At 37.7% G+C, this 26,405-nt stretch overlaps 1 protein-coding gene across 2 annotated transcripts in view; it reads right to left on the bottom strand.

The window, feature by feature from the left end:
- cntn3a.1 (contactin 3a, tandem duplicate 1) overlaps positions 1-26,405 on the bottom strand; it is a 119,205-nt gene that overhangs the window by 24,347 nt on the left and 68,453 nt on the right. The window contains exons 8-14 of one of the 2 annotated variants that reach the window (XM_067446672.1): positions 25,187-25,371; positions 23,451-23,590; positions 16,515-16,644; positions 10,910-11,057; positions 6,118-6,245; positions 2,240-2,415; positions 1,977-2,094 (exon numbers count right to left, since the gene is read on the bottom strand). In XM_067446672.1, coding sequence (XP_067302773.1) covers positions 1,977-2,094; positions 2,240-2,415; positions 6,118-6,245; positions 10,910-11,057; positions 16,515-16,644; positions 23,451-23,590; positions 25,187-25,371 — 1,025 coding nt within the window. Of the gene's footprint in view, positions 1-1,976; positions 2,095-2,239; positions 2,416-6,117; positions 6,246-10,909; positions 11,061-16,514; positions 16,645-23,450; positions 23,591-25,186; positions 25,372-26,405 lie in introns of both variants that reach the window. The other variant, XM_067446671.1, reaches the window with a different exon arrangement.

Genomic DNA, 26,405 nt, shown 5'->3' with positions numbered 1-26,405 from the left:
AACCCTTTTGGCCCTTAGAACCTTTTAGGGGTTCCAAATACATTGCGCTTTTAAGGTTCTATATAGAACCTTTTCTTCTAAGAGTGTACATCCTGTTTATTTTTTTTTCTCTTATTTTTATAGAGTGGTGCAGAAATGATATCATTTTATAGGCCGAAACGAGTAAGCATTTTAGCACATCTGGTTCCATCATCTCAAAATCAATGGGTTTTTCAAATGCCTATGGAAAAATCCTATTGGATTTTTGTCGAGGGAAGATGCTAACTGCCGATTGGCCTACAAAGTGACATTTTTCCCACCTCTTTCTTGGAAAAATGTCTGGAACGCCGCTCAAAGTCGGACATTTGATCTTTGAACTTGATACATCGATCAGCCCCAACCTCAGCATAATACATGTAATAATTCCTTTGTTTTTGCTTTTCAAAGCAATTTTATGTTGCCATAACTGACACAAAGCGTTATGCTCTCGTTGTGTCGTGGCAACATCATGTGGTCAACGTCTGATACCCTGGGACTCACTGAGGTCTGAAGTTGGACTGATAATTTGGGATATTCCCATGTCTAAGCTTGTCTGGAACGCAGCATACTGTAAGTGTTGAATTTTCTTTTTCTGCGTCCTATTCTTCTAAAATCCAGAGAGGTTTGTTTGAGCTGCACCCTCTACTGTACAGTCACGAATCAGCATTTCCTTCAGACTGAGGTAGAGGGCTGCATTGGGATTGAGACCCGCCGGGTCCCGCGGGACCCAACGCAAATCTCGCGGGAGCAGGCGGTTTGAATTTTGCTGCGGGCGGGAATGGGCGGCTAAAAAAAACACCACGGGATAGGGAGGTTGCCTAGCGCCATGATGGAGAAGCGAAACTAGGTATTTACAGCACAAAAGCTAAGCAAGGAAAGTCTGACATTTGGAGAAGTTTCTCAATTGTTTGTGATAAAGATGGAAAGGAGCTGGACTTTGTTCATTGTGACAAATGTGCAAAAATACTCATCTACAATGGGCACAAATCCGGCACGTCTGGGTTGAGGCGACACACCTGCTCTGTTATCCCCGGTCAAAGTTTTCATGTAGCCTAGTTTATTATATATATATATATATTATATATATATAATTTTTTTTTTTTTTTTTTTTTGCAAAGCAGTCTATTTTTATGTGCAAAGTTTTTGATAAAAACGAAATTATATTTTAATGTATTGTGTGTTTTGTCTTTTTTTTTTTTTTTTTATATGCAGGCCAAACGAAACAAACAACCCCATGAATCTCTTTAATAATATCAATACAAATAGGCCTACGTGTTTTTTTTCCCCCTGCGGGACGGGAGAAGACACAAAATCAATGCATCTCTATTATTGTGCGGGAATAAATTCTGAAGAGTTTTGCGGGTGCAGGCGGGAGTGGACATACATATTGCGGAGGCGGGGGTGGGAGTGTAACACATACGTTGCGGGAGCGGGCGGTAATGGTCAGAAATTCGGCGGCCGCGGGCGGGAGCGGGATGAAGAAAACAGTCCCGTGCAGGGCTCTAGACTGAGGCTTATTCATTTCACTTTTGATGTGAAAGATAAGATTTAAATTAGCCAAAACTAGTAATGTAACTATAACTAATGTTTTGTAATGTAAAGCTTTACCTTCCATAAAAAGTACCTAAAACAGTAATTTTTTTCCCAAGAGTAATGCAATATTGTAACACTACTTTTATAAGTAACTTTCCCCAACACTGCTTAAACCTAACCATACTTCCAAACTTGTCCCTTGACCTCAATATCTGCAAAACTGCTTTGCAATACAACCTGAACATGATAAGTACAATGTGCCTAACAATGATTTTTTTTATAGCCTAGTAGTTAAAGGCACCTAATATAAAGTGGGACCGATTGTAAATGTTTTGCTTGATGGGTTTTAACCTAGAGGGTTTTATACCTTAAAGTCTAATCCTAGTAGGGTTTTGTGTAAGAAACTTTGCTTGGGAAAACTTTACCTCTCACCACAACATCTGTTGCTATCGACGCACTGTCCACTTTAGTGTGCACAGCACATGTGTACCTTCCTGCATGCCTTAGCTGAATGTTACGAATCATAATGTCACCAGCAGATGTCTGTGAGCAAACACACAATGATATACAGTTTTAAGACATTTGATTGTGGTCTCCTCTTAGACTCAATTTTTCATTGTCTTTACACATCATGCAAATAATAACATCACAAAGTAATATTATTTCATGCTAAAAGAATCACACCTACCCCACCAACTTTTTCAAAATATCCCCCATGGCTTCCAAAATTGATCAGCTGCTCGTTGAAAAACCAGGTGAATCTCACGTCCAGGGAGGGGTCACGGGACACCTGGCATGGGATAACAACGCTCTCTCCGACTGTAACATCCAGCTGGGTGGCTTTAGAAGTGATGATGGTCGGCTCTGAAATAACAATGAGATGGTCAACGGCTAATACCTTCATCATGGTACAGAACTGGTTATCAGCAGCTTGGTGAATAAAACAGCAGTTGTTGTATTGAAGTATATTATGACCGCACTCTTAAAAAAGATTTGTTGACCATTACTCGGCCCTGTTCTTTTGAGCTGAAGCAGGCGGTGCCACCACTAGATGTCACTATGCTGTTAGATTTTCATCTTCTGAAAGAAATGATGCCTCATAAGCAATGATTCTTAATGTCCCCTTAAAAAAATCTCCAAACAAGCCACGATATGATATTTCATATCTATCTATCTATCTATCTATCTATCTATCTATCTATCTATCTATCTATCTATCTATCTATCTATCTATCTATCTATCTATCTATCTATCTATCTATCTATCTATCTATCTATCTATCTATCTATCTATCTATCTATCTATCTATCTATCTATCTATCTATCTATCTATCTATCTATACTTCGATTGAATCGTAATTTACTTTGCGTTTTAGTTTCCTGATCCCAATGTTTCAGATATGTGTATTTAGATTGTTTGATCATTTGGTTTATTCTGATGTTTGCGTGAGAAGCTGTGCTAGTCGTAGACTGGTTAGTTAGTTGGGTTAGAAAGTCTCAGAACCAGCTGACTGAGGGGACTTTTTTCGGGCTTCAGTTCATGGTATTGTAATGCTTTAAAATGTAGCGATTCTGCGGGACTTTTTTTGGTGCATCCAGAATTTGAGGGATCTTTTTTGCATATTGATAATCAATGTGAATTGGCCTAATTCTGCCCTATTAGGGCGTTTCTTTTGTCATTTTAGAATCAGTTTGCAGAATTATGTGTGTAGGGCTTCTGTTGATGTCTGTCCCATCTAGTGTAGCTCTGATCACTGAGTGGACCCCAGACCTTACTTCCATACAGCGCTATGGGCCGGATCACACTATCAAAGATTTTATACCAGACTGGAATCGGTAAGTCAATGGTTTGAAATGTTTTCTTGGTGGCCTATAGAGCTCTCCGAGCTTTGTCTTTAAGAGCATTCACTGCCATGCTGAAACTCCCCGATGCAGTGATGACCAGGCCGAGGTAAGTGTACTGCATCGTGTGCTCTAGGGCGGTGCTGCCTAGACTGAACGGGTGTCTGTGTTCCTGACATCTGGGCTTTTTTTGAAAGACCATAATGTTGGCCTTTGGTTTACTGCCAGGGCCCAGTTCTGTCAGTAGTTCTTGAGCAGGTCCAGTTGCAAACAGCAGGAGCTTGATGTTTTTGTCTTCTCGAGTTAGTTGAGGGAACCGTCAGTTCATTAATGCAAATGTTACAGCGTTGGACTCGCTGTAGCGCTGCCACACTCTTTTCTGGGTGAAGAATTCTGTATGTTTGCAAATTTGTAATTTGAATACATTGATTTTATAATGTCATAAACTTAACCCCCTTCACCACTTTTAAAAGTTCGTGATATAATCCATTGTGCCAAATAGAATCAAATGCCTTTCTGGAATCGACAAAGCATCCAAATATGTTTCCGTTTTTGGTCTGTTTTACGTGTTTATTGTTTAGGGTGTGTAGGGTGTAAATGTGGTCAGCAGTTCTGTGATTTGGAAGGAAGCCAGTCTGACTCGGACTCAGGACATTGTGTTTGTTAAGGAAGCTTACACTTCTATTGTGTAGAGGTTTGAAATCTTGAGATATGCAATGGACTAATAACTATCTAACATTATTCCAAGCAGCTATTCCCATTCGCAGTGTCCATTGTCAGCCCAGCAACAAAGTTATAAATCCACTTTAGAAACGTTGTTGAAATAAGAGATGAAAATCTCCGGTTTTATCCCTTGGTTTCAGATTTACAAAAGAGAATGTGAGCTGACTATACACTTATTCTAGTTACTATAATGAAATAAAAGAAGAATTCCTAATAGAGAATTAGCTAAAAGTTAGTTAGCAGGTAAGAAAACTTCCACAGTTCTCAAGATCTGAATCACATGTAGCTGGAATTGACCTGTTCTTAAAGAGGCAGTACACTATTTTAACAATATGTACCAAATCCTAATAAACGCATGAATTTTGTATTGTATAACATTTTAACCACTACATCTTTTTAAACATTAATTCTTATTTACATTACTATGAATTGTACTTTGGCCTCTACATAATGTTTAAAATACTGCTAAATGACTTCCCCAGGTTATTGCTCACACAAATGCCTCTGAACTTATTAGGGTCTAATTTATTTCCACTTTTATGAATTGGGGTTATATTAGTCTTTGGCTCCAGATGTCAGGAAAACAAAGCCTGAACTAAGTGCAGTGTTGAATAGTTTGAGCGCAGCCGTCTGCAGCTCAGGTGTGCCGTGTTTCAGCATTTCAGAATGCTGACAGTACTACACGATTTCTAACTTTTTTTCTCAGCTTTTGTTTGTCAATTCAATGTGTAATTGGGAAGTCAAATGGATTCTGATTATTTTTAATTGTGTCTTCATAACTTTGTAGATTTTGTTCGATCAGATTATAATTGTCATTGAGTTGTTTTGGTGAGATTTCTTAATGCAATTTTTCAAAATGCTTTGTCCATCTTGTATTCTATCTATCTATATATTGTATTCTATATTATCTATCTATCTATCTATCTATCTATCTATCTATCTATCTATCTATCTATCTATCTATCTATCTATCTATCTATCTATCTATCTGTCTATCTGTCTGTCTGTCTGTCTGTCTGTCTGTCTGTCTGTCTGTCTGTCTGTCTGTCTGTCTGTCTGTCTGTCTATCAAAAATACAACAAAATATTTGCTACGTAACCACACTCATCCTCTGATGAGGCTGATTTATTTAAGGGTTGTCAAAGAAAAGGGTCAAGATGACAAAAATGACAATATTGCATATTAATAAAACAGCCGGTTTAGCTTTAATTTAATGGATGGATCATTACTGAATCTCTGAATTCCTCTGTGCTGAATTCTTCATGCTTTATCACGCACTGTGCTGTGAACCTCTTGCAGAGATGTCTTTTTAATACGGCAAACACGTGAATCTTGCTGGAGCATTTTACTTAAACTGTTTTCAAATTAACATGTCAACTGAACATGCATTCAGGATTCAAGCTTTCAAAAGAAAATGAGAACGAGAGAACAAAACCTGAGAGTTTCTATAGAAACCAATTTCAAAAACAAGAGGGTCCACCAAACTGCTATTCTAATAGAATCCTGGTTTTGTTCACATCGTCTTGTTCACAGGTGAAGAATAAAGAAAATTGCAAAAAAGGCGGTTTTAGATGGATCCAAACTCTAATGAAACACAACACAGTTATTCTCTCACATATCATGCATCTCTAATAAATCAATTCCCCGTTAACCATAAGCACAGTTCATCTAGAGAGTGTGGAGATAAGATAAGGGGCTTGTGCTTTACCCGTCTAGTGGCAAAGACTATGACAAAGCTGAATTTTCAGTGTCACGAAATCCTACAAAAATCATTCTAATATGCTGATTTTGTGCTCAATATAGATTTCTTAATATTATCAATGTTGAAAACCGTTATGCTGCTTCATATTTTTTGGGATTTTTTTTCACTATGTTTGATAAACAGAATGTTCAAAAGAACAGCATTTTTTTTTTTAAGAATTATTTTATAACAGTAAAAGTCTTTGCTTTCACCTTTGATAAATGTAATGCATCTTTGCTACTTAAATGTCCCAGCATACCTTTCACCACTAGTGTGCCTGCACTGCTTGCCACTCCAAACTGGTTTCTCGCCACACAAGTGTAAAGACCCGCGTCTAGTTTGGTGATGTTGAATATCCGGAGACTGCCATTATCCAGCACGGAGACTCTAGACAACAAAATAACATGATGAAAGCCTTGCAAGCCCATTTATACATACTGAAAATTCATATAAAAACTGGTTATTATATTACACTGAATATCAATGAACTTTAGTCTGGACACAGAGATAGGCGGTAAGATTTAAGGCTGATATCATAAAAAAAAATACAGAACATATACAGAACAATCTAATTTCATATTGACATGTTAGATATTATTTATAATTTAAATTATAAATTTACATTCAATTATAAAATTATCTGCAGTTAAAATCAGTTTTAACTATATGTACAGTCAACTATCTATCTGTCTGTCTGTCTGTCTGTCTGTCTGTCTGTCTGTCTGTCTGTCTGCCTGTTAACTATATGACCAATATTTCAATATTGCATCTCAGATAAATGGATATTTGGTGTTTTATAATCATGTGAAATTAAACATTTAAAAGCTTAACACATTTACTCTGCTGAAACATCTATGATCTTTTCACTTTCAAGCTCTTTCCTCAAAGTTTTCCTCGGTAGCTTCTTCTGCTGCTTTCACTACTAAGGCATTCCACATAACATAACATTGTTCTGTGGATTCTGTCGCAATTTAATCACCTTCTTGTCATTCCCAACCCATATTATGCTTTCTTTATTCTGTGAAACTAAAATGTGAACTTCTTTTTTGACCGGAACAGTCAAGCTCCAAAATTACAAAAAAAGCACCATAAAAGAATCACAAAATTGAAACACAGACTGATGATACTTTCTATATTTTATCTTCCAAGTGACCAATTTAAGCTTAATAAAATCTACATTTAATTTTCTGCAACAAGTTCAGAAGAAAAAGTGAAAATTAAGTTTTATTCATAGTAGTGCAGGGGCCAAAGCAATGAAAAATAGCGGAGAGACAGAGCACAGGATGCTTCATTTACACTGTGACCTTTTACAATGCAGTGTTCTTCTTCACAGAAAAAATGCACTCCCACCACCACGGCATATAGACCTTTTTATGAACATGCCAAGAGTTTAGTAAGTGTAATTTTTAGAAATGGAAGCATGATGACATGTAAGCTTTCAGTAAGCATGTCATCTCATGTCTTGCAGTATTATCTTTGATGGTTTTACTTTAGCTGAGGCCACAAAATTACTCTTCTATCAAACATTTCTTGCCGCATTTATCCTACAGGTCTTCATGCCCTATTCCAATTTGCTGACTATATCCAATTATCATTATACTTTTTTTTTAAATGGCCAATATCTGCATATTTGATATCTACATTACACCATACTCTTGGCAAATCAACCTAAGGTTGATGTACTGACCCGGAAAAGCTTAGGCCGAAAGGATGTAGCAATGATCGCGTCTGTAATGAACCAAATGCACGTAATCCGATTCATATCAGATTTATTTCCACATATGAATGAGGCCTGGAATCGATTTGAGAATACTGGAATCAATGTGGGTTTTTTTTCTGCTTACACATTCTTGGTCATATCCAATCGTTTGACGATACTTTAATGTTTTCCTCTACAACTTTTACCGCATACACTCACACCCCAAAATTTCTTATCTAGTTATTAAACACATACACTCTCCTAAAATAAAATCAACAGCTTCAACATTTTGGTGTGCAAAATTTACATTGTAGAGCAAAACGTTCAAGTATCGTCAACTTATGTTTACCACACAAAGTAAGCGAGACATTTTGAAATGACATGCCAAATATTGTTTGTATGTATAATACGCCATAAAGTGCGTATCATATGCACACGAAAAACCGCATACCATAAGCACGCCAAAACTCATTTTGGCATATACATTCCATGAGATTGCAAACTCGTACTATTTATACGCATTTTCGTGAGATCCGTCTCCACAATCCACCATACCATTCGCCATTGCCGGCTAAATCTCTATAGGTCTAAAAAGAAGCCATATCTAAACATGATCCAGAAGCGCAGGCGTTTTCTCTGGGCCAAGGCTCATTTAAAATGGACTGTGGCAAAGTGGAATCCTGAATTTGATCCCTGAATTTAAACCCAAAACAGTTTTTGCTAAGTGTTTTTCCAAAGAAAACCATTATAAAGAAATCTGCTCTGTTATGTTGTTATCTTCTCGCCTGTATATAATATGCATCATCAATAAGGTGCATACTGATTTTTCTCTTTTAACATCACTGTTTTAGTACATTAAGGCACTTTAGATGTTTTTCACATTAGGCGTTTTGGAATGTCCCACTGTTTTAATGATTGAAATACTGCAGCAGGTGCTGTTTATAGATCACAAGTACCCAAAACTTGCATTGTGTTCACATATTTTAGTTTTTCTTCTTTTGAGAGGTGATTTAAATATTCAGATGGAAAACTGACAAGCCTGTGCTGCGGTTCTATAAAGATTTTGCCCTCCAGGTCACATGAATGAAAACTATGTTTTATCAGACACAATTTATGTTAGGTGGCCTTAACTACTATGTACTTACATCAAAACATATGAACAATGTACTTATTGTGTTCATATTGTATTGCACAGACTTTTGCTGATATTGAGGTGGGGTACTGTTAAAGTTAGGGACAGGTGTGGTGGTGTGGGTAAGTTTAAGGGTGTAAGGGAACAGTGTAAAATGTAAATGTAACTACAGAAATTAATGACAGATGTTATTACATGCAGGTCATTTAAAAAAAAATGTAAGTATGATGTAAAAACATGCATGTACACAATAAGTGCATTCACTGTAAAAAAAATTGAGATTATTTATCACAACTTAAAATTTCACATTGCAATAAGAAATAATGTGTTGTTTCAACCTAAAAAAGCACATGTTTGTGCTCGACTTAAAATTAACTTTTGTTTATTTGTATTTTTAAGTTATCTCAACAAATTTTAAGTTGTTACAGTAGTTAAGGCCACCTAATATAAAGTGGGTCCATAAACAAACAATAATTAACAATATTTATAGATTAAAGTTAACCTAGATTTAAAACACAGTAAAATTGTTGTTGCATTACCTATTGCATTGACTAATGTTAACTTGTTGAACATACTGTAACAGAAATTTAATCGCAGAACATATTTAAAATCTGTCAGTCAAAGCTACAGGATCCTGATGAAAAGTGGAAAAAATTATAATTATGTATGAATAAATTTGTGCAACTTTTACTTATGCACAAATATGAGAAGCTGGAAACTTTAATAGGCTACAGTCATATTTGCATAGTACAGTCAGCAGATTTCTAACAAGTGCTACATTCTAAAATCCAAATTGGACATAAAGAAATGAAAGCAACATTTTCCCTTCCTGCATGATATTTATAGAAGAAGCCTGAAAAGCTGTTCTTTGGCTCTCTCTTCTTCTCCCGCAAACACACTCCCAGTAGTGAAGCAGTGTTTAATGAGAAGCCCTGTCCCTCTCCTACCCAGAGCTCTAGATTGTGGGTGGATGTTAGCACAAGGCTGATGGACAGTGATGTCTACTAATGATTTTCTTACAGCGGCTCCAGGCTCAAGAGTTCACTGGTACTCTCTCCATGGAGACAGTGCCATACTGCTTTATTCCTCAATGGATTCATCTACAGTGTATGCTAATGAGAATTCTGTGATGCACTGCCTTACATTCAAAACTTGAGTCGTTGATCTAGAGATATTAACAGTGTCTAAGAGGAGGTTCAAAGCTGTTTTCAGGTTCTACCCAGTCGTTTACATGCACATTTTTAACCCAATTATGCCTAATAGGCCGACAATGCATGTGGTCATGTAAACGCCCTAACCCAATTTCCCTTTTTTGTGTGTCTGTGTTCCGTCGGCTTACTGAAATGTGCATGTGTGATATGTGACAGGAACGCAAACCACTGAGACATCTATGTCATTTGTTTTAAATTATATGTAAATTCATAATTCATAAATGCAGTTTATACAAGGATATTTACAGTGTCATTGTTACATATGTTACATGTAGATACTATAATAATGACTATAATTTATGCATTATTACATACAATTAATCCTAAACTCAACCCAACCCTAATCTAACCCTACTTAGTAAATGCATAAAGTTACTTATTACTCAGCTCTTATACAATGTATAATTATTGTAACACCTTAAAGATAACCACAAAATTGGTCGGATAACAACATTTGGGAAAACATTTTTTGTGGTAAAACTTTAGATTATAGCCTGGAAAGTAATGTGTATGTAAAATATATATACAGTGTAACTTAAGGTAATTGTAGTGAAACTATATAGTACGTAAGAGGATTAAGTAATTAACCCGTAATTAAAAAATACTTACAGTATAAATATTTTTTTTTAATTTTCCTGATAGTTACCCATTTATTCCCCAAATATTACATATCCTTTATAGCCACACTTACTTTATTACACTATAATTACCGAAAGTTTCTGGGCTGTAATCTAAAGCGTTACCCAATTTTCTACAAAAAACAACTACAGCTTCAGTAATCAATATTTGGTTGATTGTTCATGCACTCTTGATGCTATTCTGTGACCTGGTTCTTTTTAGAACCAGTAAATGCAAATGCAGCGGCTGTTGTGTTGAGAAATTTTGATGTGAATAATCAAGCCTTTGATCAGTAACAACGTTGAGCCTGACCTGAATCATATTTCTCTGTCTGTATTACTTTAATAAACAGGTTCTTGGCAGACAAAGGGAAATGGGTTGGTTGAAATACCTGTGGCTCTCTCGCAAGGCTTCTTTGCCCTTCCTCCAGGAGATCATCCCATGTGGGGACATGCGAGGCCTGCACTCAATCAAAACATCTCCACCCTGCCGAGCCAATGTCTGTGCCTTTAGCACACTGTTGGAGAAATCTGGTGCCACTGCTGATGTGAACAGAAAAACAAGCATCTTACAAAACTGACGGAAAGAAAGATAGATAGACCAACTCCTAAAAGTCCTTAAAGGGTTAATTCACCCAAAAATGAAATTTATGTCATTAATGACTCCCCCTAATGTTGTTCCACACCTATAAGACATCCGTTCATCTTCAGAACACAGTTTAAGAAATTTTATATTTAGTCCGACAGCATATCTAAGTATATGCACACTATACACACTATACTTTAGCCTTTATACTATGCACACTATATTTTTGTTACCTGCATAAACAGCTTGGATTGATGTCTGCCTCCTTTGATAATTCCTGTGAAATATGCCGATGATTTAACAATCACTGAGCTTCTATTGGGATCTCTTCCTGGGCTAAACCAGAAGGCCTTGGATTCAGTGTCGGAATGGGGACAGGAATTGACATTGGCAATGAATGAAACTAAGACAGTGGACATGGTCATCAGTGCTAGGAATGAGCAAAACATTCCTTGTCCTTCTGCCCGTTATCTCCGGACATGTGATTAGTAGAGTTTTATCCTTTAAACTGCTTGGTCCCCATATCTCTTCCGGACGCCCACATTAAGTACAGGATTATGAAAGTACGTCCTAGAATCTATTATCTTTGTGTTGTTAAAAAAACAGGTCTACCTTGTGATGTTTTAACACAACTATATTTGACTTTTATACGGCCAGTTCTAGAGTACGCAAGCCCAGTATGGGGTGGACAGCCTAAAGGTCTCTGATGAGTTGGAGAGGGTTCAAAAACGTTGCTGTCGGATAATAGGCATTACGACTTCAACACTTCCATCATTGAGTGAGAGACGTGATGAAGCCACGGTACGTACTTTTACTAAATCAATTAAGGACAGTTCATCACCACTGCATTGCTTCCTATCTGTGGCTCCAACATCCAGTTATCAATTGCGGCAGCACAGGAAATTTGTCATGCCCAGAAGTAAAACAAAAAGACATGAACTTTCTTTTATTCCACGTGCTCTTAAATTGTTTTACAAATACTCTTTAGGTGTTTGATTGTATGAAGTCCAGTTCTGGTTTGTGTGTGTGTGTGTGTGTGTGTGTGTGTGTGTGTGTGTGTGTGTGTGTGTGTGTGTGTGTGTGTGTGTGTGTGTGTGTGTGTGTGTGTGTGTGTGTGTTTGTGCTGTACTCTCAGAAGTTAATGATAATATTATGTCAGGATTGTCTGATTTTTGGATTTTTACCTGGTTTTAAACTAGGTATATAATGGTTGTTTCTGAGTATGTTATGTTTGACACATTTCAGGGTTTTGTACTTCAATATCCTGCCTTGTCAAACCTTAAATTAACCTAAACCTAAACCTATGCTGTCCATGTCCAGAAAGGGAATAAAAACATCATCAAAGTATGTGACATCAGTGGGTTAATTAGAATCTCTTGAAGCATCGAAAATATATTTTGGTCCAAAAATAACAAAAACTACGACTTTATTTAGCATTGTCTTCTCTTCCGCGTTTGTTTTCAAACCTCAAATAAAGATTCAAACGGTCATGAATTAGCGTATTGATTCATGATTTGGAAATAGTGTGCATATACTTGGATACGCTCTCTGACTAAATATAAAATATCTTAAACTGTGTTCCGAAGATGCACGGAGGTCTTACGGGTGTGAAACATCATTAGGGTGAGTTCATTTTTAGGTGAACGAACCCTTTAAAAATCATGTAAAATGTCATTGCATTACAAAGAAAAATATTAAAATAGTGAAATTGATTTTAATGTAAAACAGCTCAACAACTGTGACCAAACAAAACATTTAATGATTTTTGCCTTCCCTCAGTTACACTTTATTTTAAGGTAACGTAGTTAAATGTTACATGTACTTGCTATAGAAATAACTATAAATGAATTACAATCCTGATTCCAAAAAAGTTGGGACACTGTAAAATTGTGAATTAAAAAGGAATGCAATTATTTACAATTCTAATAAACTTATATTTTATTCACAATAGCATATAGATAAAATATTAAATGTTGAAAGTGAGACATTTTGAAATGTCATTCCAAATATTCTGGATTGCATGAGAGCTACACATTCCAAACAAGTTGGTACAGTTAAATGTTAATGTTATAAGGAACAGCTGGAGGACCAATTTGCAACTTCTTGGGTCAATTGGCAACATGATTGGGTATAAATGAGCCTCTCACAGTGGCAGTGTCTCTCAGAAGTCAAGGTGGGCAGAGGATCACCACTGTGGCAAAATGGAAAACAGTTCTGTGGTCAGACAAATCAAGTTTTGAAGTTTTATTGGGGAAAATTGGGACGCCATGTCATCCGGACTAAAGAGGACAAGGAAAACCCAAGTTGTTATCAGTGCTCAGTTCAGAAACCTGCATCTCTGATGGTATATTGTCTCATGAGTGTGTGTGGCATGGGCAGCTTACACATCTGGAAATGCCCCATCAATGCTGGAAGGTATATCCAAGTTCTAGAACAACATATGCTCCCATCCAGACGTCTTCTCTTTCAGGGAAGACCTTGCTTTTTCCAACATGACAATGCCAGACCACATACTGCATCAATTACATCATGGGAGAAGAAGTAGAAAAAGGATCCAGGTTCTGAAATGGCCAGCCTTTAGTCCAGATCTTTTACCCATATAAAACATTTGGCGCATCATACAGAGGAAGATTCGACAAAGAAGACCTAAGACAGTTGAGCAACTAGAAGCCTGTATTAGACAAGAATGGGACAACATTCCTATTCCTAAACTTGAGCAACTTGTCTCCTCAGTCCCCAGACGTTTGCAGACTGTTATAAAAAGAAGAGGGGATGCCACACAGTGGTAAACATAGCCTTGACCCAACTTTTTTTTAGATGTTTTAATGCCATGAAATTTAAAATCAACTTATTTTTCCCTTACTCAGTTTAAACTCTAACAAAATACCAGACCACAAAAGAATGGAGATTGCCTTTATAAATGTAACTCTGATAAAAAAAGTTTATTTAAAAAAAAAAAAACAGACATGGAGCAGTACATGGAGGAGCATCGGCCATTGTGCCACCTGCAGCGACATCATGCCGGATGGTGATGCAGAGAGGAAACTAATGCTGGACACTTTGCCTTGTGGGTAGAAGGATCTTCTTTTACAGTGGGCCAGGTAGATTAGGATCCCGCCGCCCCCACCCACACCCACTGTGGAGATGGATTGCAGAGGTAACACTTCGCGGTAACATCCCTGTCCCTTTTACAAGTCTGTCTAAGCACCCAACGTTCCTTGCTTGTTTATTCCACTGGAGCCAGGCATTCCTTCAACCCCGCCTCCGCTGGCTCCCCTCAGCCCTTCGGCTCATCGAATGGCTCCATCATACAGCCAAATCCACCTTGGGACTACGAGTCCACCATGTTTCCCTGGTTCCACCTCGTCCCTCCAAGTCCTCAGCTTCACCTCGTACCATCAACCAATTGGGTTTGCCCTGGCTCCCACGGCTCCACCATGCTCCATCGCCCCACCATCTAAACCTAGGTCAGTCTTCGTCACCCCATCGCTGCCGACTTCTGCAGACTACGGCTCCATTGGACTCGTACATCCTTCAGGCTTTACCAGGCTACTTGGTCCACCAGCCCACAGGCTTCACCTTGGCCACTCATAGCCGGGACTCTACCCTATGTTCATCGATGACGCCAGGTCTCTAAGACTTTGTCTAGAACTCACAGTCTCCCTGTGTCCAATGAGTCAGTCGGGACTCAAGTTTCTACCTTGGCTCCTCCCTCCAACAGTTCTCCTGTGGGTCACCTTCGTCCAAGCTGCCTTCTGCTGTGCTCAGGGCTCTCGCCGGCCATCTGCTCATCCATGGACCAGATTGTGACAGATACATTATTTTCAATAGTCATTGATGAATAGAAAGTAAATTGAGCAGTATTTATATAAAATTGAGATGTTTTATAAAAATAATAATAATAGATGAAATAGACGTCTTTACAGTCAATTTTGATCAACTTTATTCATCCTTGCTGACAAAAAGTAGTAATTTATGTATTTTTTTCTTTCTTTTGAATGAATAATAAACATGACAAAACAATCAGTGTTATGTCACTGGCCCACTTTCTTCCACACAACCTGTCAATGTCTACATCTTTATCTGGTTCCCTTTTAGCTAAATCTCTTTGTCGTCTCACTTTCCAGAGGCAGGCGAGAAGGATGTTTTTAATGCGATATACTCACTTAAGAGCACACTCAAGACCTCACACTATCCCCCACACACCACTAAGTCAAACCGAGTCAAGCCAGCCAGCACAAATCTAAAGGCTCTAAAGTGTGAAGACTGTCTACCTCACATCTCCCCCAGGCAGCAATTTCAGCATACTAGACTTTCCTGCCTGTTTGGCATCCATCTGCACTCAGCACTGACAGCATCAAAGCACCCATTGTGCTGACAAATGACAGGACTAAGGAACAGAGCACTTCTCTCATCTGCTGCATGATGAAATGGCCTTGAACGCCAACTCCTTTAATCTTCACCACATAGATGGGTTTGATCATTGATCCTGTCAAAAGTTATTCTGCTCCTTATAATAGCAGGTCAACTGTTTTTAAATGCAGCCTAAAAGGGTGTAGTAAGACTAATGGGTGGTGGTGTTCCCTGACAATGTGGTTGGAATGAGCTTATGAAGAAACAAAACCCAAGTGTTGCGACACAGCACTGCTGCTCACAACAAAAATAAACTTCATATAGTGCATACACGAATTCAGAAACATATTGTATAATGGCATATGACACATGGAATATTGGCTACATATTTCAGAGCATAAAAACAGTTGAGGGGCTACATTGTTAGGAACCCAAGCTCATTTGAAAAACTTGCCTGTGGCAAAATTTCTGTAAAGTTTCACGCTGTGTAATTTGTATGTTTCGCAACAATTTTAAAGTGATTAAAAACACCATGCCATTTTAGCTGCTACAAGTCTTTGAGCTCTTTTATTGTGAATTGTATATAGGTACACAGTAAAAAAAAAAGGGTTGTTTTTTGTTGGTTTAACTTATAAAAGTAAGTAACCTGGTTGCCTTAAAATTTTGAGTTTATTGGAATAAAAAATTTGAGTTGACACAATGAAGGAAATTTGTTTAATAAATAGAAACTCAAAATATTATTGTACCTGAACCACATAAAAAATGTGATAAACCATGAAAATAGCACAATTTGGCATGTTTCACTGCGTCATCAGAAATAAAACACACAATTACCCAATATGCTTACAAAATCTTTTAATAATATTTGAATAAAGGTTGTCGAATCTCAAAAAATGTTCATTGCATTAACTCAAAATTTGAATTTCAATGAACTCAAAATTTTAAGGCAACCAGGTAACTTATTTTCTAAATAATTTTTTACAGTGTAGAGGTATGTTTTTCCAATGAGCCTGTGTTGACCTTTAATTAATATGAATATGAATTTAGTGATCCCTTACCAATGGCTTTGAGTTCAGCGTTGGAAAACACCCGGCCATGACGATTCTCAGCGATACACTGGTACATCCCAGTATCTGACAGGGTCAGACTGCTGATGGATAATGCCCCGTTCACCACCTGGACTCTGTCCTGGAAACATAACAATCCCACAAAGCAACTTAAAATAAAAAGCTTAATAATTTTTTTTTAACTGCATTGGTATAAAGAGAAGTAACTTGAGTTACATAACTAACCCCAGAATTATTTTACATGTAAATTCTACATATAAATTAATTCTGAGAAATCAGTGAGCTCAGTTTATTAAGGACCCAGTTAGGTTCACCAAATCTTTTTTGGTAGAAGTAAGAGCTAAGCAGTTGACCAGTCCTAAGGAAATGGAGGAAGCTAGGTAGATCCAAAAGAAACTTGGTGATGTGGCAGCTGTGGCAAGAAGTATGGTGATCAGAAATAGGAAACTGACTAGCATTTTCAACTTCAAGTCCAGAGGGAGGTTATATCATCAATTGAGGAAGACTTAATAAAATTCCAAGGGAATGATATGATGCCTCTCTTAATAATAATAATAATAATAATAATAATAATAATAATAATAATAATAATAATAATAATAATAATAATATGTTACATTTATATAGCACTTTCTGGGTACTCAAAGTATTTTACATGGAAGGTTGGATCTCCTCAACCTCCACCTGGATGATGCGATGGCAGCCAAATTGTGCCAGAACGCCCACACACCGGCTGATTGGTGGAGAGGAGACAGAGTGATGAAGCCAATCACTATATGGGGATTATCAGGAGACCATGATGGACAGAGAACAATGGACAATTGTGGCCAGGATGCCAGGGTTACACAACTACTCTTTTTCCGAAGGACATCCTGGGATTTTTAATGACCACAATGTGTCTCGGTTTAACGTCTAATCCAAAGGATGGTGCTTATCTACAGTAAAGTGTCCCATCAGCATACTGGGGTGTTAGGACCAAACAGACCATAGGGTGAGCGTCACTAACACCTCTAACAGCAGCATCCTAGTTTTCCCAGGAGGTCTCCCATCCAGGTACTGACCAGGCTGAGCCCTGCTTAGCTTAAATAGCTACAGGGCTACAGGGTGATAATGACAGAAGCAGCATATTCAGGACAGACAGACAGGTGGAAGAATGGCTGAGAAAGATAGTGTTTAGGCTGACTGAATTTAATTCTAGCTGTGGATTGCTGCTGATGGGTGGTCTATAATTTTTTTATCCTGGCCAAACACTTACTCGTAAAGCCCCTGCTTAGCTGACATTGTGCCCACTTGAGTGCAAAAAAAAAAACGAAAATGTTGAATGGTGCATTCCGGTTGAATGAACATAGATTTAAAGGGCTCAGATATCTGCACTAACGCTGTGCATGTCGGGCACTTCAGAGCCTGATGGCATTTGCTTTATGCCACTTGAATTTCATTGTAACAGTTCAGCTAGGAAAATGGAAAATGTAACTCTTTTCCCATATGATCTGCTACAACATGGAGCACCACAATCTAACCGATATGATAAACAAAATGCTTCATATGTGTGGTGTTGACTGGGGTAAACTAGAGAAGATACGTACAGCCTCCAGCAGCAAAGACAAATGGTGGCATAAATCAGCTTTATGGGGGTAATTAATTAGGGGTGACATTCCACTGAAATCAGCACTTTCCCCCTCAACGGGAGAGCAGCATTTGAGTGGGCTCTGCTGCACCAGACTGATTAAGTTGCCCACCTGAATAGACATCACAAAGATTACCCCAACATTATGGGTATTGGCTTGGCATGCGAAATATTGTTGCTGAGGTAAACGTTTACACAAGCACAGTGTGATTTTCTGTGTTCAAATATGTCTCTCTGAACATTCTTGCAAACGTTAAGGAAACATTCCAGTTTGTCATTCTTCAAACATTATAGAAACATTATTTTTAAATGTTCTCTGATGATTCTGAACAAGATGTCTGAACAAAGTACCTAACCCCCCCAATTACTGCCCTGGGCGCCACAGCAAAACGGCTGCACACTGCTCCAGGCGTGTGTGTCCTCAGTTTGCAGTGTGTGTCTGTTCACTACTCACTATCCCTAATGTGTGTGCACTAACTTGGATGAGTTAAATGCAGAAAAATAATTCCGAAAATGGGTTACTATTTACTTGGCCTTCACATGTCACATTCACTTTCACTATATTGTGTATAAATTGTCTCTTCAGCCTGCGGATTCATGCCCACTGGCAAAGTTTAGTACAGCCAAAGTGCCTTTAAGGCAAGTTATTTACTTGACGGCCCTCTTGGTAACGCCTAGGGCAGCTATTTTCTATATAGGCATCTTGTTCATTTCAAAATTTTGTATTACAAAAAAAATAATAATAATTCAAAATTCAAAAATTTTAATTCAAAAATCCTTTAAAAGAGACTTAGGGTTGGTCTTATTTTAAAGACGACACTCTGCAGATTACTGGTGAAGTGAAAGCAAAAAAATAAAAGTATGAAAGTTACGGAATTTTAAATTTACTGTAAATGAATCACACTGTAGTAAATTATTTTTAATATAAAATATATATTTTACACACACACACACACACACACACACACACACACACACACACACACACACACACACACACACACACACACACACACACACACACACACACACACACACACACACACACACACACACACACACACACACACACACATACACACACACACACACACACACACTGAGACTCAGACCATGGCCGTCACTAGGACCATTTTAGGGGGTCAAAATTCTGCTCAGCACCTCTACAGCCCCCCTAAAAAATGTGATTAACTCCCCTTTAAAACATATGAAGTGGCGGCAGGCTTCTGCTTCATCCCGTCTTTTAGTCTGTCTACCTCATTGGTCTCCTGACACAACATCAAAATAATTGAGAAAACAAATTAAATCAGAGTAGGCAGACTTTATGTTCACGTTTAAGTGTAAGATATGCAAGTAGCTAAACTTAACATTTCATATTTGACAGCTGCTTCGTTAAAATGTTAAACAAATGACAAAAATATTCAGGCAAAATAATAAACTTTTGTCTAATTCCGGCAGTTTGAATTGGAAATAGGCATATGTAGGCTAATTAGCGAACAAGAAATATTAACTAAGCAGTAAATTAATATAATTCCATTTATAGCCTTTAGTAAATTAAAATAGCTCAGATTTTTTCAGCCTGTATTAGGCATACGATTAGTAATTAATGCATGCATACTGTGAAATAATTTAATAAACTTAATCTAGTTACCTAGCCCTCCTGAAGACATTTACATAAATTAAAATGTCTACGAAAATGATTCATAAAAAACATAATATATCAGTTAACCATCTTTCTTCACTGACGAAAATGAAAAAAAAAAAATATATATATATCAGTCAAAGCTCAGCTTTAGGAGGGGAAGATAAAAAAAAAGAGAAAAAGATATGTGGAGATAAGAAGAACGACAAATATCTACTGTCCACTGACATGGTTTTCAAGCTATTGCTATTTATTTGTTCCCCCCCCCCCCCCTTTGGCCTTAACATCTTAAAATGCACATATGTAGATCAGATAAATCCAAAGTTTCTCATGTCCACATTTGGGATCTCAGGGATTATAAAACCCTGCCTACATTCCTGGGTACAATTAAGGGATGCTCAATATGGTCATGCAGAATAAGCATTAATATGTGCTTTATAAGTAATAATAAGCAGCCAATATCCTAGTAATATGCATGCTAATAAGCAATGATTTAATAGTGAGAATTGGACACTAAACCCCCCAAAATGAAAATCCTAGAATCGCCCCTGACTCAGACCTTTCCTACGATATGTTTTGTCAAGATTAGAAAAGGTTTTGATTATAAAGTAGTTAAAATAAAATTTGTAATATGAAACCTGACACCGCCTACTAGGGGAGGAGCCAGCTAGAAGTATTTGGAGGACCGTTTCCATGGTTACACAAGGTCCGATTTCAAAAGGGTTTTCACAGGATTCATTTTGAGTTTTGATACTTTATTAAAAGGTGATCAACAAAAGAGCCTCGTTAATATAAGGGTTACCCATAATTCTACTGTACAGTTACTACTTACTACTTCTACGTATGTGCTCTGAATACTGTATTTGGGTGATGGTGGCTGTTAAGGGAATGCAGGGCCTCTGTCTATTCATTGTAATCATCAAATAAAAAACAACCCTTTTCTTCTCTTCCTCCAACTGATGACCTTTGGTCTGGAGATTGATCAAATGCTGAGGTAGACGATGGTGACATTTACAAAATGGTAACACCTCAGCTCATTAAGAGTGCAGGCTCACATACCGAGATCGTGTTCGCTATCTCTCAGAGTGATGAAACAAGCTCTTGTACATGACACTATAATACAGCACAGGACTACTGTGAACCTTATATCAACTAAAGCTAAGAGGAACCTAAACCAGATCTCTGGAAATATGCAGAATCATAAAAATAAACAACTATGAGCAAGGCAAGACTACATGACATTCACTGTATGTGTATAGCCTTCATCATTGATTTTAGGATGGAAGCTGCCTTAAAGGTGGGATAGGTAGGACTGATCCAAAACACTTTTGTCCAAATTTGTTTAAACTTTCTTTATAAGTCAATACATAATTAAAATGTAAGTACTCTGAAAAGGAGAGAATTAAAATCGAGTGACTCTAGACTTTTTAATCTGCAATAAACACCGCTCATTATCTTCGTTCGGGCCGAAACAAATGATTGGCTTGGGCGACTGTCACTCTCTCTCTCGCTACCATGGCAACCACCGCTTTCGCTACAGGATCTGCCCACATGTGCGCACTCGTTTGATTTGAGCAGTTCAAGAGGCAAGAAACCTAGGCAAAATAATGGCAGAGAAAGAGCATTCAGAATTCACAGTGTAGGGTTTTACAGTCAGCGAAGGCAAACAATGCAAAAAAGGAAGACAGTACGAGAAAAGGCAATGCACAGAAAGTCTTTGGATAAACTAAGAAATCAAACGCGAGTAAATATCTGCGTGGCTTTTCAACGATGGTGAGAACTGAGGGACCTGAAAAACGGCTCATTGCTGGCTGTTTTTCTGCTGGACAGGTAATCTTTCATTTTTATTATACATTTTTTTGGTTTATGTTTTCATGAAGCACATCAAGAGCACATGAAGCTGCCTAATATAGCTAACATAACATTACTTAGCATAAAGTTACAATATTATACACTTAGCCATTAGTAGAGATGATAAATACTCAATATGTTTAGCTCAAGTTGATCGCTGTTGTGTTGAATTTCGCAAAATTTAACTTTAGATAACAAAAGGCATGTGTAAAAGCTAGTACACCGCATCCAGGAACTTTTTTTTTTTTTAGAGCTAAGTTAGCTTTAGCTACTGCGAATCAACAATGCTTTCATCATGGAAACTCTTACATGCAAAACACGGTATATGTTATGAATCTTACACGAAATTCATCTTCATTACATGCTATTGGAAAAACATGATGCTACCCGTTTTCTTTGCCTTATAAATATAACTAGCTCGTTACCGAATCAAACAAAAATATATTTTAAACTTTACCAGTGCCGGTATTCTAGCTTGATAGTGAGTACTAAAAGACATCTTATTTGTTTATATTCATACTGATAAAGTTCGATGTTTTATTACATGTGATTCTGACATGATGTCACTACATGCACACCGCTCGTCTGAGGTCAATAATACGTCTTCCAGCTGATTGGTCGGTGAGGCGCATTCATTTATTTTGGGGGCGTGGCTTTGGAAAGAGCCCAGCGTGGAGAAGGTGGAGTGAATGGAAATAATGAGCTGTCTTTAAAACAGTCGTGAGAGGTCTACAGACACTCAAATTGTATACTTTTTCAGAGTACTTACATTTTAATTATGTATTGATATATAAAGAAAGTTTAAACACATTTGGAAAAAACGTTTTTTAACCAATTCCTACCTATCCTACCTTTAAATTAATCATTATTAAAATAAATACTTTTTTTTTTTTATCAAATAGAAAATGTAGAAAATACCAGGATATATACCATCATCAACAGAGATATGATTTTTTTTTTTTTTTTGGCACAGCCCTACAGCAGGTGTTGTTGTTTTTTTTGTTTGTTTGTTTGTTTTGTGCTAGTTTCAGTCTGACACAGTTATCATTTTCATATCCAGCTTGTTGTTTAAATAGCAATGCACTTGCATCCATCTGTTCGCCCATGGGCGTGCTGGTCTAAAAAAAAGGTGTGTTCAGGTGCACTGTTGGCCCTTTGCTATTTTGAGGCATCAAACAATGGTTCCGATGACAAACAAAAACCCTGTCTAAAGTCAATGGCGCAGTATTTTTCTAAATGGGTTTGGTGCACACAGGGATAAAAAAAAGTACCCCATGCCCACGGTTAAATATACGGCTGTATCTCTAAGGTTGTGAGCCTATTTTTCTTCCAGAGATCCTGGACATCTTTTTCAGATACATGACATTATCGATTTTATTAAATACCAACTGATAAGAAATAAAACCTGACTGTTTAGAAATCATATAATGGGCCAAGTTTGGATCTTCCAACAGGACAATGATCCAAAAGAAACACCAAAATCAAAAGAAAAACTAGTCAATGAGCACAAAATGAAGCTTCTACCATGGCCATCCCAGTTCCCTGACCTGAACCATAGAAAAATAATGGGGTAAACTGAAGAGGAGAAGCACCAACGTGGATCTGGGTATCTGAAGGATCTGGACAGATTCTGTATGGAGGAATGCTCTCTGATCTCTTTGTCAGGTGTTCTCCAAACTCATCAGGCATTAAGGGTATGAATCATTTTGAGCACATGTTGTATGTTGAAATTTCCTTCCAAACTTCCTGAATCTGCTAACTTGGTCTTTTAGGTGCAACAAAAGTTACAACAGACAGCATCACTCACCTCAAAAGACTCGATCGGCTCTCCGTTCTTCAGCCACCTGTAAGAGGGTTTGGGTTTGGCGCTCGCCTTACACTCCCACAGCAGAGATTCATCAATGGCTTTCTGCACATCCTGAGGCTTCTCCACCAGATGGGGGGGTGCTGAGATCCATCAATAAACACACAACACACAGCAAGATATCAACATCTCACCAAGTGCTGCTGATAAAACAGAATTTTCAACAGCTCCCTGGATCCCAGACTTACTTAGAGCTGGATATCGATTAGCCCATAGTAAACCTACCAAGCAGTTTATGAGCCAATTAATGAACAAATCCAGTTATTAATCAATCAACATGGCATTAAAATTAGGAAAAAAGCATACTGCTTTATGAATAATTTACAAGGACATTTAGTATACCACATTCATTGAGCTGAAGAGATTACAGCATTCAGTGCTCACTAAATGTGGGTCAAGTTTTATGGATCTTTAGGCAGGCTTTGACAAACAACACGCACCCTCTACAAACACGCACACATAACAGAAATAACAAAATAGGTACTAAAAATAAGAACCAATGTTTCAGTTTTAACCTTGTTTACATATTTATACTTAAAGTTTAGACGATTTCTTATAAATACCTTGAAAAAATCTGAAATTTACATTGATTATTGTGGTTATGGTGAAAGTCAATGTGACTCGCAAAAGCTGAACTTTTCTCAGCTGAACAAGATGAGAGAGAAAGGTGAATAAATCACAGCATAGTGCAAGCATGGACAAAGTAGCATTCTTTATAGGTATCAGTCACACTACTGAAGCTCGTAATTTTGACTTCGACCATTATGTTATAAACAACAGTGACCCATATCGATTATTCCATAACACCAACAGCGGTGATAGATGGACAGAGTACAGTCTATGGGAGATTATGGATTTTCACCTGCCAAATAATTGCAATGACAAATAATTACAACATACAGGGATACTCATGAAAATCTGACATCCAGGTTATAAAACATCATGTGGTAATACATTAAACCACAAAATATTGATCAGTAATAAATTAAAATTTATAAGCATTCATAAAACCCTAATGGTGAACATTGATTGTGTGTTTGTCCGATTATGGAAAGTGTGCAGAATCTTATTTGAATGTCCAAACTACTCTGTTCTATACAATGAAAGTAGTACAACCAGTAGTGGTCACCACTCCCTAAATATGAGAAATGTTCTAAAATAACCCAAACTAAATAAACTACAATGGTACATCAGTTATAATTACAGTGGCTTGCATATTGTGCTAAATATCTCCTTTTGTCTTCCATGTAAGGCAAAAAAAGTGTAGCCTAAATAAAGCCCTCCCTACTACCCACCCCTTACCCTAAACACTTTAAACACACGTTAGTCATTTATTTCCACTTTTCTAAGATTGTCTTATTTTTTAAATTGAAAATAAGTTATGTCAGATATGGTAGATTTATGTCAAAACTTTCTGCCATGCACCTTACCCCTAGACTATCACTGCAGTTGATAAATCCAGCATAATCCATAATTTTTTCTGGCACAGCCAAATGTCAGTGGGAGGAGTGGGTGTAAATAGCCTTTGCCAACAAGGCAGGCTATTTGCACTTAGTGTAAATAGACACTCCGAAAAAGGAAAGTCATACAGATTTGGATTATTTTCAAATTGAAAATCATGAATTGTTCCTTCGAAAGAAAATTGCATTTATTTCCTCCCTGAAATAATTCTGCCCTACCATAGAAGGAGAGGCGCCCTTTGACTGTGTTTTTGCCTCTGGAATTCTCGGCCATACATTCATACGGCCCTGCGTCCTCCTGTTGGAAATAAGGGATCTCTAGCTCGCCACTGGATTTGCTAACGTCCACTTTTCTGGGAAAAGGAACTCCGTCTGGTCTTCTCCAGCTGATGGCAGGTACTGGACTGAAAGCAAAAGGTACATTTGATTGATAAAATCACCATAAAATCAGAATGGACAGTTTTTATTCCTTTTAATTGTGCCCTCTTAATCATTAACCCAAATAGCTTCCCCTCCCTCTTACAGTGATATCTTTTCTCTTCTCTGATGACATTTATTGGTGCGGAAACCTGTCACTTACATGAGATTGACCAGTGGCAAACCACAACCATCCAATCAATCCCAACAGACGAAAACAAGCCCCGCTCTACATTTTTTTCTCATGTTTTTAAACTCACCTAAAGGATTATTAGGAACATCATACTAATACTGTGTTTGACCCCCTTTTGCCTTCAGAACTGCCTTAATTCTAGATGGCATTGATTCAACAAGGTGCTGAAAGCATTCTTTAGAAATGTCGGCCCATATTGATAGGACAGCATCTTGCAGTTGATGGAGATTTGTGGGATGCACATCCAGGGCACGAAGCTCCCGTTCCACCACATCCCAAAGATGCTCTATTGGGTTGAGATCTGGTGACTGTGGGGCCATTTTAGTACAGTGAACTCATTGTCATGTTCAAGAAACCAATTTGAAATGATTCAAGCTTTGTGATATGGTGCATTACCCTGCTGGAAGTAGCCATCAGAGGATGGGTACATGGTGGTCATAAAGGGATGGACATGGTCAGAAACAATGCTCAGGTAGTCTGTGGTATTTAAACGATGCCCAATTGGCACTAAGGGGCCTAAAGTGTGTCAAGAAAACATCCCCCACACCATTACACCACCATCATCCTGTACAGTGGTAACAAGGCATGATGGGTCCTTGTTCTCATTTGATTTATGTCAAATTCTGACTCTACCATCTGAATGTCTCAACAGGAATCGAGACTCATCAGACCGGGCAACATTTTTCCTGTCTTCAACTGTCCAATTTTGGTGAGCTTATGCAAATTGTAGCCTCTTTTTCCTATTTGTAGTGAAGATGACCCGGTGGGGTCTTCTGCTGTTCTGCCCTACAAAGGCAAAAGACCTTAACTCACTGGAGTGTGGAACTG

The sequence above is a fragment of the Pseudorasbora parva genome, chromosome 6, assembly GCF_024679245.1.
Source record: "Pseudorasbora parva isolate DD20220531a chromosome 6, ASM2467924v1, whole genome shotgun sequence".
Taxonomy (NCBI): Eukaryota; Metazoa; Chordata; class Actinopteri; order Cypriniformes; family Gobionidae; genus Pseudorasbora; species Pseudorasbora parva.
Note: the sequence above shows the minus strand (reverse complement) of the source record. Positions and strands in the feature narration are given on the sequence as shown.